Below are 11,188 nucleotides of genomic sequence, written 5' to 3'. Positions count from 1 at the left end.
ATATATATATATATATATATATATATATATATATATATATATATAGGGATGAGAAACGGACTTCCGCACTCGGCTTAAAGTGCGGATGTCTGTCCATTCTCCACCCTCCGGCGCCGACGACGGAGCGCCTCCACCCCAAAACACTCCAGCAGCGTCCCCGACCACTTTTCCTCCCCGGTGAGTCCGTTCTTTTCCAGTTTCCGGCGAGATTGATCTTGTTTGAAGTTTTGGGTGATCTTGCCGGAAAACTGGAAAAGAACAGACTCGCCGGGGAGAGAAAGTGGTCAGGGACGCTGCTGGAGTGTTCTGGGGTGGAGGCGCGCCGTTGTCGGCGTCGGAGGGTGGAGAACGGACGGACGTCGGCACTTTAAGCCGAGTGCGGACGTCCGCTTCACATCCGGACTATGTATATATATATATATATATATATTTATAGAAAGGATCAGAGGTGGACGTCTCTAGGCGGTGCTGACAGCATCGCCGACCTTGACGTCACTGAAGCAAACCTCTATCTTGTCCTTCTCCTTACTGGTGAACTCTCCGACAACGAGTTCGAAGTCGAGAATGAGGTGTTTGAAGTTTTTTGGTAAACTTCCCGGCCGGACCATCGATCTACCTCACCTCGGCTTTCACCTTGATGATGACGACGTCTGGGATGTATGATGTCTTCAAGGACAGAAGCAGAGCTGCCATAATTGACATCGCCTGGAGCCTCCTTGAGTCGGCGTCCGCACTTTTTCTTCGGTGCGGACATCCTCTCCTGAATGGTCCTAAATATATTTTATATATAATATATATATATATATAAGTTCTTATCCAGAGCGAAAGTGTGAAGTTCCTTATTTGACTAACTTTTCGGTCATATTTCCATATCTCCACTGTTCAGTTTGTAAAACCTAATGCATAGATCACTTCTGCACATCTAATTTGATGATCATTTGAGTTTTCGTAATCGTGATTTACACAAACAGTTCTAGTTAAACATATTTATGATCTGTTCATTGATTTAATCTAATTTGATACATAAACGATCATCACTTTGAATGAAATTTTGTTGGAATGATCTATACATTAGTATCAATAAATTGAAGGGTGAAGATGTGAAAATATGACCGAAAAGTTAGTCAAATAAGAAACTTCGCTCTGGATAGGTCCGATATATAATCCGGATCTAGAGATGACCTCCTTAAACTTTTAAAGTGAAGATGTTTTTAGTTCTAACATGTATTTTGACAATCAAAACCACTCATTCCCTAGTTCTTAGAGCATCTCTAGTGGAGATGTCTTTTTTGATAGATGGACAATGCAACAGCAAGAAATGACAGCTGACAAGGCCTCTAACCCAATGGTCAAATCCACGTGGATGATAGTTCTCAAATCCTTCTGTCATATTTGACACCCTTTCTCTATCGATCATTGTTTGTCTTTCCTCTCTCTCTCTCTCTCTCTTCTTCCACAAAGGGTTTCTTCTTCTTTCTTCTACTAGAAGAGTAGAAGAGTAGTGATCGGTTTGTTATAAAATATTCTAAAAATTAATAAAATGACACATACATTTAACATCTCCGTTGGAGTGAGTTTTTGTCAAAATTGACATGAGCCACATCAGCCTTCAAATTTGAAATTGACACAAGCATTATGACATCTCCATTGGAGATGCTCTTACCCACATATGAATCATATAAAAAATTAGCCAAAATGAAAAACGTTTAATCACTTGATTAACACAATATTCGTTTTAATTTTATTTAATGGCTTACAATTGTTTACGTTAATTTGAATGACCAACTGATTATGGAATTAGTTGAAATTTTGTAGACATGTTTCTTGCTTATGAATCTAGAGGATCAATGGTTGAAATCGTTAAATGAAGTCATCTACTAATGTAAAATAATAGAAATCCTCCAATTTTTTTAAAGTAAGGAGGTCCTCTTTATGTCAATTTTTGTGTTCTTTTTCTAGATGAGAAGTAAGTATATTTTTTACCCAAAAATTCTTACTTGGGCTTAGGGCCAGGTGAAAATAGGCTAGCTCCGCCAATGACCTGGTTCCTCATTATACACTGAGAAATCATGCATAAACTTCTTCATCGACTTTTTTTGGGGACCTAGCCTGTACACAAATGTGCTCCTCCGGTGTGCAAGGATTTGAGCTAACCAGTAGAGTAATCTCATGATTCTCATCGCCTCGATGAAACCCTCAGGAGTTCACCATCTATGAACCATTATGCTAATTTCAGAGTGTAAAATCATCTCGTTTTGGTCTGCACGTACAGTAATGGTGAATAATTAATGGGGAAGGGTACGTAGATAGTGTCTTTTTTTTTTTGGTCATGTACGTAGATAAACGAAATCAAAAATAGATCGAGCGAGAGCAGATTTAGAGAACCTCTTTGCCCGAGCTAGGGCTAGGAGGTTTAGGCATCACTTCAAAACTTGGCGTCTGTTCTTCCTTGTTTGGCTTTGGCTTCGGGCGCTCTTGGATCTGGATTTTGGGCACCCAAATTCCATTGCAGAATTTTTCTGTCTTTGCCAAAGAAGATGGATCAGGATTGAGAGGCGTCACAACCAATTGGTGACTTCGTTTGCAAATAAGACTGAGAATCCCAACGTTTCGCACCCGATATCTTGGTGACTTCGTCGATGGAGGACGACTCCATAGAAGAGAAGATGTAGTCTGACGCCATGGAGGAGCGTGTGGGCGACATGTTTGCTTTTGGAGAGGAGTAGATGGAGTCCAAGATGGATGTGAATCATCATGTGATGGTATTCATGGTAGAGAGGGATTGATGAGAGGAAGCCATGAAGATCGATTGCATGGAGAGGATTTAGGGGTTGGTGCAAGGCAAAACTCGCTTAGGGTTTTTCCATTCTCTTACCTTTTTTTTGTTGTTTTTGGAATAATGTTCTTGTTTCTTAGTAAGAAATGCATTTTGAGTTGGATACCGAAGTGGATTGCCTAGGCAACTCTTGTTTGTACTCCAGTAAATATTATATAAATATTTAATTGAATATACTCTTGTTTATACTTTGATTTTCTTCATTTGCTTGATTGTCTCCGTCATACATCTCATTCAAAATGAAATCAACGATCGACTGTGCATTGGTAACATAGGAAGCAATACAAAATTGCAATTAACCTCAAGTATTATGAGTTACTTACATCTAACATCTTAGTTGAATCGTGACGCCAATAGTTACGATTAAGAAAGATAAACAAGATAACAACACCGAATGTTAACCGACGTGTAAAATCCACTATCTCATCATTACTATGTCTAATTCAGTCCTTTGTTAATATTTTTGCTCTACTGCCTCTCCTTTGCGAACTCAGAAGAGAGGGAAGCTCCGAGCTAGCAGCAAGTCTTAGGCCTCTTAGCACCTTCATCAATATTGTCTTGTGTCAACCGTTTGTAACGGGGAACTATTTATGGATGTGTCATCTATTACCAAAATGGAAAGCCATGCCCTCAACTTCACGTTTCCACTTTCTTTTTCCAGTAACCGGTTTGGTCCAAAAACAACGTGCTGACTCTGACAGTATCAAACGAAATTAAAAATTTGTTAAGAAAATTGCAGCAAAGTCCAAAAGACCCCGACTTTAAGCCAACGCCAATTTTATGTTTTAATCCAACGTTTTATCTGCGGCGACTCCAGTTTTTCATTATTCCCGGAAGAACCAACCTTCTCTTTTTCTCCATTGGAATTGCTTTTGACTGACATTAAGTCAATCTCGGTGCTATCTATCTTCTTCTTTCGGTAATTCTGATTCTCATTTCCTTCATCTCGTTTCTATTTACGAATTATTGATCTCAATCATCGATCCTAGGATTTTGAGTCAAATTAGGGTTCTTGTTTGTGATTTGCTGATTGAAAGTTTTATGCTTGATTGGTTTTTCGTTTGAAGAGAGGAAATTTGGTTTAATTACGGTAAAGGGTATAGCTTGGTTTATCGTTTCAGTCCCAAATTGGGGCATTGAGATAAGGCTAGTTTAATTACTTTAATTGTTAACATAGTTTTGGAATTTCGATTGTAAATTGGATACTGTACAGCACATTTTATGATAATGTCTTGATCGTTTTGTATGAAAAGCCCGAGTTTTACGATATACATTGCCGTGGGGGAATGAGGAAGTGTTATTATACTATTGATGTGGTAGTACCTATTAAAACTTTGAAAGTTGATTGGCAGGGTTGACATCAGGGCACATCAAACCACGAAGGGTGGCTTCGTACCAGAGAAGTGGCCTTGGATGGTTTGATAAGAGCGCAGCATCTCTGATAGCATCGAAGAGAAGAATATAGTGTTGCACCTCTCAATACTATGAAGCTGAAGTTGTGATCTTTTGCTGGTGATATATTACGTGTGAAAATGAATTCTTTGTTCAGAAAGGTTGTATTGTTCTCACTGCTCTGCGTGGTTCTGTTTGGGTATGCTACAGCCAAGTCTGAAGAAGAGGTTTCAAGGAAGTTGATTTCTGCTCCACACAAGAATGTGAGAACTAATGTTATTGATGGCACTGGTAATGAGAATACTATTAGTTTAGAGGATATAAATAATGGGGCAGGTGAGACAAAGAACGGGAACAGCAAAGTTTCAATCTCCACTGTTGCATTATTTACGCTGGCAATGGCTGCTGCCACTGGTTTAGGTGCAGTTCCATTCTTCTTTGTGGAGCTTGATCCACAGTGGGCTGGACTGTGCAATGGAATGGCAGCTGGTGTGATGTTGGCTGCAAGCTTTGATCTTATACAGGAAGGGCAAGGTCATGGCGCAGGGAATTGGGTGGTCTTTGGGCTTTTAGCTGGAGGAATATTTATTTTGCTCTGCAAGAAGGTAACAACTTTTCCTTATCTTCTCTATTTACATATCTGCCATGTTTTCAGTATTCAGTTTGTGCGTCCCATTTGTGATTTTGATTCTTGCTTTTTATGAAACCACGTCACCATATCATCTTGCACATAGATTTGTTAAGTATTTAGTTTGTATATGCGTCATAACCAGTAGTATAGTTTAGTTATATATAGAATATAGGCTTTACAGGTGAAGCTGTGATATATCAATATCTAATTCCAGACAAGTCCATTGGCATTTCGTTTCATCAATTATTGATATCTTTATGAGAGGACGTAATGGTTGAAATTGATAAGATGTTATTCAAGCTTTCAAGTACAAGTGCTATAAGTTTGTGAACTAACAAAATGCTGCCCTTGTAAATACATCTGCTGGTTTGTAGCTGTGCTAGTTCTGGTATTCACTTGTACATGATGCCAGTATATATAAAGATCCCATTATGGCTTACACCATTACATCTGGTTTCAGTGTCTGGAACAATATGGAGAAGTTAGTATGTTGGACATTAAAGGTGCAGATGCAACTAAAGTAGTTCTTGTGATTGGAATAATGACTCTTCATTCATTTGGAGAAGGCTCTGGTGTTGGGGTTTCCTTTGCTGGTTCAAAGGGTTTCTCTCAGGGACTTTTGGTAACTTTGGCTATTGCTGTTCACAACATACCAGAAGGATTAGCAGTGAGTATGGTGCTCGCATCAAGGGGTGTTTCTCCACAGAATGCCATGTTATGGAGTGTAATTACGTCATTACCACAGGTAATTTGATAGGATATAAAATTTTCATGAATTTTTTGGATATTCATCCATGTCTAGGAGAATTGAATAAGCTGTAAAATAGTTAAACTGTACAGTCCAAGGTTTGAGCTCAGGGTGCATGAATATCATTAGACTTAAATGAATGAAATGGGTTCTGATGGTTACATAGTGTTTGGGCATCTGATTCACTATGTCCAATCAATAAAGCCCCGTCTTGGTTCATTGGAGGGATATTGGTATAGACCACAAGGGGATGGGATTTCACTCCTGTCAAGTGTACAACATTCGAGGACTTCAGCTTATGTATGAACTTTCTGTATGAACTTCTTTGACTTATGTTGTTCTTGCAGCCCCTTGTAGCAGTTCCTTCATTCATGTGTGCTGATGCGTTTAGTAAGTTCCTTCCTTTCTGTACGGGCTTTGCTGCTGGATGTATGATTTGGATGGTTGTTGCAGAGGTGCTTCCTGATGCATTTAAGGTAACATACATCATGGGACTTGGTTCATCTTGGTTACTGCTGTCTTTTTGCAGTAGGTTTTACAGCATTTTTGATTCAATTGAACTGCATATATCAGTTGCAACCTGAAGAATTTCAGTAAAGCAAACACTCACGTGTTATGTTTTCCCTTTACAACTCATTTAGTTTATCTTCCCTTGTTGTAGGAAGCCTCTCCATCACAAGTTGCATCTGCTGCTACTCTCTCTGTTGCATTCATGGAAGCACTTAGCACTGTTTTTCAGAGTTTCAGCCATGACTACAAGTGAGTTTATTTTAAGTCTGAGAAGATTGCAAGTCCTATGATTAATGTTTATTTTGAAAAATCAGATTACCAAAATGTATTTGGATGTTCTTATCGGCAAATTATGTGTTGCAGCTCAGAGGATGCTTCCGGCTTCTTTGTTTCATTGCTTTTTGGTCTTGGGCCATTGCTTGGTGGCATGGTCCTTGTGGCATTTGCACTTGCTTTCCGTTTCCAGCATGCTCTTCTCATGGGTGTAGCATCTGGCATTGCCTTTGTCCTTGGTGCCTGGCGACCATCACAGCTACTTTTCTCTTCAAAGATGGGATTTATTCCTCTGGTGTTGCTGCTTGCCTTGGGAGCTGCAACTGTCCATACTTTGAGCTCTAGTATTCTGAAGCTTGCAGGTCGCAAAAAAACTTCAGTTCATAATTTGCCCACAGTAACTGGTTTTCCGGTGAGTGTTCACACCCTCCAGTCATTCTTGTCATGTGGAGCTGTTGCTCTTCATGCTTTGGCTGAAGGGCTTGCTCTGGGGGTTGCTGCTCCAAAAGCCTATGGACTTGGTCGGCATATGGTTCTTCCTGTCTCCCTCCATGGACTCCCTCGGGGTGCAGCTGTGGCTAGTTGCATCTTCGGGGCTACAGATAACTGGCAGGGGTCTCTTGCAGCAGCTGCTCTAATTGGATTTATGGGTCCAATATCTGCAATTGGAGCAATACTTGCAGGAATTGACTATAGCGGTTTAGATCATGTCATGGTGTTTGCTTGTGGGGGACTACTCCCAAGTTTTGGAAGTGTACTAAGAAGAGCAGGGAGATTGGATGTGCGAAAAAGCACTTGTGGGCTTCTGATGGGTGTGGTGCTTGCAACTTTGTGTTTGACTTGCACCAAGTTGGTTTGCTTGCACACACCTTATTGCAATTCTGCACCAGAAGCCGTCAGATAGTGTTGCTAGTGCTGCAGCTCACACAATGTAATTGCTTAAGTTCACTCGTGCACTGATGAGTTAAACACGGCAATGCTCTGCATAAGGTTTGTCATCTCTGCTCGGGAAAGCCTACCGTTACTAATTTTCAGAAGATATGTTGCAGTTGGTAGTGGTTGACGGGAAGGTTTGATTAGGAGCATATATCATGTTTCGCATAGAGAGCAGAGCTTGTCTGCTGAGCTTGTCTGCTGACTGTTGTACACACAATAGAAAATAATGTTATATTATGCTCATTTATCTTACATATGAGAAATGAGGAACTGGGTTTATATCCCTTCTGACACCAAATTCAACTTTAGGCAGTTTGATTCAGACAGCTTTTATATGGAAGCAAAAGGAATCTGATATCTATTCCTTTGGAATCTCATGTCAGGAGGATATGTGATTGAAATTGACTCCAAATTCACTTGAAAAACATGATCTTTATTCTTATGTTCTTGCCTATTTTTCATTGCACCAATGAAAAGTAATTGGAAAGATGCCATTCGTCTTGATATTTTCTTCATAGAACATGGAGCAATTTTCTCTGACCTTGACTTCCCAACTATTTCGCAATAACCTTCATTTTTCTCGCTGTTCTTTCTCGTTTGGTTTTGGCTTGTTTCTTTATCTATTAGCTGGGTTATACCTTTGTCACAATGTGTATGAAAGAACTACCACATTGCCCATTTGATCAAAATCTTCTGTTAACTCCATTTCTTGTTCAAACCTTTGTCTTTTTCCTTTTCACAGTGGGAAAGGACAAACTTATCAGGCAAGCAAATCTAATGGAAGGGGGCCGATAGGCGTTGCTACGTCTCTAAGTAGTTCAGGCCAATAATTAGGTGATGCATAATTGTCAGGTTGCTTTAACAAGACCACAGTTGGGAACCTGAAAATAATTGAATCCACATTCAAAGGCATCAAAGGCTTCAAGCTTAAGTTTCATGCAAGCATTTTGTCTCAACTCTCAAGTGAGCTGAGAGCCTGAGAAAAATAGAATGGACACAAGTATAGCAAACCCGAAAAACTCAACCCGGAGAACGCAAGAGAAAACAAGCATTGCTAATATAACTATTGTAAGTAGAGGACACATTGTAGAACCAGCATTTCCTGATGAACTTTGAAGAAGACCTAAAATTCATCAAACCTAGAATTTTATTTTCACTACAAAACTAGATATCAAGCCCAAGTTTATAAACAAAAGCCACAAAAGTCATCACTTGTAAGTCGACTGATTGCCCTGCAAATCCACACTCTCCTCCAGCAGTTTCTCCTTCTCTGCAGCCGATCCAATCTCCAGCTTCTCAGCAGCACTCTGCGATCCTGTCAACCTCGCCAGAAGCACAAATGTCATCCCACCAAGCACATTGTTCAAGCACCTCAGAACAATCACCGAAGACTTAAATGCCAGCGGTGGCAGCCCCTTCCCCAACACATACTCCACCCCATTCAGCGTCTGGTACCTCAAATTGCTGCTCACACCCATGTGAATTGCCCAAGTAACCGCATTCAACAATGTCGGTGGAGGCTTGTTGGGAGTCTCAAACTCGGGATCCATCTTCTTCCTCAGCTTGATCAGCCCATTCGACAGCGCAGTCCCGGCCAGCCCGGCAGCGAATCCAACTCCTGCAAAGACAGCTCCTTTGTAGACAAACGTCCCTAAACGACTCATCAGCCCGAAAGAGCCCGGCTCGAACATATGGCTCGCCGGGCAGCTGGCGAAGATCGACGGCAGAGTGGCGGCGGTGGCGGACAAGCTCGGCGCCAGCAGATACATGAGAGTGAAGTTTAGAATGCAGCCGACAACGAGAGTAGAGAAGACGAAATCGAGCTCGTTGAGGCCGAAATTGGGTCGGGAAGCCATGTCGCCGAGGACGCAGGAGCTCACTCCGACGACCTCCTCCATCAAAACCTTGAACGGAAACTGAGGATCGGCGGCGACTCTCGATCTCCACCCATTCAGAAACATCCCCAAAAGCCCAAAACCCTCAAACAAAGATTTCGAGGGTTTCGATTCTTCATTCTCATCACCTCGGCTCCAATCGCCGCTACCTCCTCCGCCTCCACCGCCGGCGCCGCCTCGGTCGGCACCATTCCCGCCGGAAAACGAAAGATCGGGCCTTCCGTCCCGATTCGGCTTCGGGCCAAAAGAGAGAGCTTTATGATTTAGGGTTTTGGAATAGGGGAAGGAGATTGAGGAATTGAGGTTGGTGGTGGGGTTGCGGCGGTGGTCGGAAAGAGAGGAGTGGGGTTTGGGGAGAGTGGAACAGCGGAGCTGGGCGGCGGCGGCCATTGGGTTTGATCTGAATTTGATGGGTTTTAGAGGGAAACCCTAGAAATGAGAATTGGGAGAGGAAAAGAGCGAAGGTGGTGTTCAAAAACCCAGAAGAGGAATATTGAAGGAGGCCGGCCTTCAGTGTCGTCTAGTGTCAGAAAAGATCGGAAAACCTAGAAATGGTGAGGGGGAATTTTATTGTTACCGGCGGGTGTGGGATTGCATTAGGATGCAATGGGTTTGTGTGAGTGACACGTGGTTTTTGAACTTGGACGGAATTTGTGGAAGTAGGTTGTTGGAATCTTTGGGCCAGAAAAGAAATTGCATCAGACTGCTTATTTACTTGGTCAATGCCCTACAGTGAATGAGGTCACTAACCCATTTCTAGTTAGAGTTTACCAAAAACGGCGCGGAAAAGTAATTGTGATGTTATCTCTCCAAAGCATTAGACGGGTGAGTCGTTAGATAAATTATTATTAACAGTGAGTCACGTAATGAAATAATTTAACAATTTTTTGTTGTTCAGTTTTAATACTCTGAAACACTATAAAACAACGTGTTTGATTGAAAATGTTGTAAATTTTATTATTTTATGTTATTAACGCTACAAAAGCTTACGGGTAACTTATGCTCGAGAGTCATTTTGATAGAGATTTACCCCTTTATGATGGCCTTGAGAAATCATAACCTAGTGCCTCATTGGGAGAATAGTCAGCATACCAACTTTTTGGGTGAAATAGACATGATGATACGGGCTACCATTGGCAATGGGCTACCATTGGCAATGATAGCACTATCAAGGTAATGCTAGGGTTAGGCAAAGCATTCATTTCAATCATACCATAAAAGCCACAACAAGAACATCATCATTGTAAACAAGGACGCACCCATTTAATTCCCAGCAAACTCCGCAACATGAGTATATAGTCCTTTCAGCATCAGCTTTACTTGTGCAATTCTGCGATCCAGGGCAGCAACCATTGATCCATCTATGTGAGTTTACATTCGAATGGATTGAACTTTGATCGGTTTTTATCTTTTTCACACCATTTTTCTACATTTCTAGCTACCTACTAAGCCTTGTATGAGTTGTATCTACATCAGTTGGATGCCTTTCCCAAGTCGCTTTGGTTCACAAGTCGCTTTGGTTCCCAAGTCGCTTTGGTTCTTTCAACATCAGCTCTCTAAATACATCACATTTCGGATACCTTTGATGTGCATATAAATTCACAACGTTCTCTGATGTTGATTTAGTGACAATGTTAGTGTCACATCCCGACCCTTATATTTTTACCTTATTTACTAGCGTGATTATAATAAGAATTTAACCGTCTCGATCATTGAGTTAATAGTTTAAGTGGTCCCTAGAGGGGTTTCGGGGACGATTATGTGCGGAGGATTATTCGTAGGAGGAAAATACTACGACGGTAAAATATGGTAAATTTTAGCTAGTAAAAGGTAATTTTTATTCATGTATTATTTTTTCGGGGTGTTTTATTTTTGTGGGAGTTGGGTATAATGGGGAGTTAGACCGGTTGGAGAGGCCCAACCCATTTCCCTCTCTTCTCTCCCGTTTTCTCCCCTCCCCCCCCCCC

At 41.3% G+C, this 11,188-nt stretch overlaps 2 protein-coding genes across 2 annotated transcripts; one reads left to right on the top strand and one right to left on the bottom strand.

Moving 5' to 3' along the window:
* Positions 1–3,640: 3,640 nt before the first annotated feature.
* On the top strand, positions 3,641–7,735 carry LOC101298806 (putative zinc transporter At3g08650-like). Its single transcript, XM_004302467.1, has 6 exons — positions 3,641–3,755; positions 4,189–4,833; positions 5,320–5,604; positions 5,955–6,083; positions 6,269–6,366; positions 6,481–7,735. Exons 2-6 carry the CDS (start codon positions 4,369–4,371, stop codon positions 7,292–7,294), a joined length of 1,791 nt encoding a protein of 596 aa, XP_004302515.1. The 5' UTR covers positions 3,641–3,755; positions 4,189–4,368; the 3' UTR covers positions 7,295–7,735.
* Positions 7,736–8,274: 539 nt separating this feature from the next.
* LOC101298524 lies at positions 8,275–9,839 on the bottom strand. Its single transcript, XM_004302466.1, has one exon. The coding sequence runs from the start codon at positions 9,609–9,611 to the stop codon at positions 8,535–8,537; it is 1,077 nt and encodes a 358-aa protein (XP_004302514.1). The 5' UTR covers positions 9,612–9,839; the 3' UTR covers positions 8,275–8,534.
* Positions 9,840–11,188: the final 1,349 nt, after the last annotated feature.

The sequence above is a fragment of the Fragaria vesca genome, linkage group LG6 (assembly GCF_000184155.1).
Source record: "Fragaria vesca subsp. vesca linkage group LG6, FraVesHawaii_1.0, whole genome shotgun sequence".
Lineage (NCBI taxonomy): Eukaryota > Viridiplantae > Streptophyta > Magnoliopsida > Rosales > Rosaceae > Fragaria > Fragaria vesca.
This window is presented reverse-complemented; position numbering and strand designations above follow the sequence as displayed.

Bases quoted from the DNA above. Each gene is read 5' to 3' on its own strand.
- LOC101298806 (XM_004302467.1), top strand. From the start codon at position 4,369: ATGAATTCTTTGTTCAGAAAGGTTGTATTGTTCTCACTGCTCTGCGTG. The intron at 6,084-6,268 runs GTAACATACATC...CCCTTGTTGTAG, and splicing joins TGCTTCCTGATGCATTTAAG to GAAGCCTCTCCATCACAAGT. The intron at 6,367-6,480 runs GTGAGTTTATTT...TATGTGTTGCAG, and splicing joins AGTTTCAGCCATGACTACAA to CTCAGAGGATGCTTCCGGCT.
- LOC101298524 (XM_004302466.1), bottom strand. From the start codon at position 9,611: ATGGCCGCCGCCGCCCAGCTCCGCTGTTCCACTCTCCCCAAACCCCAC.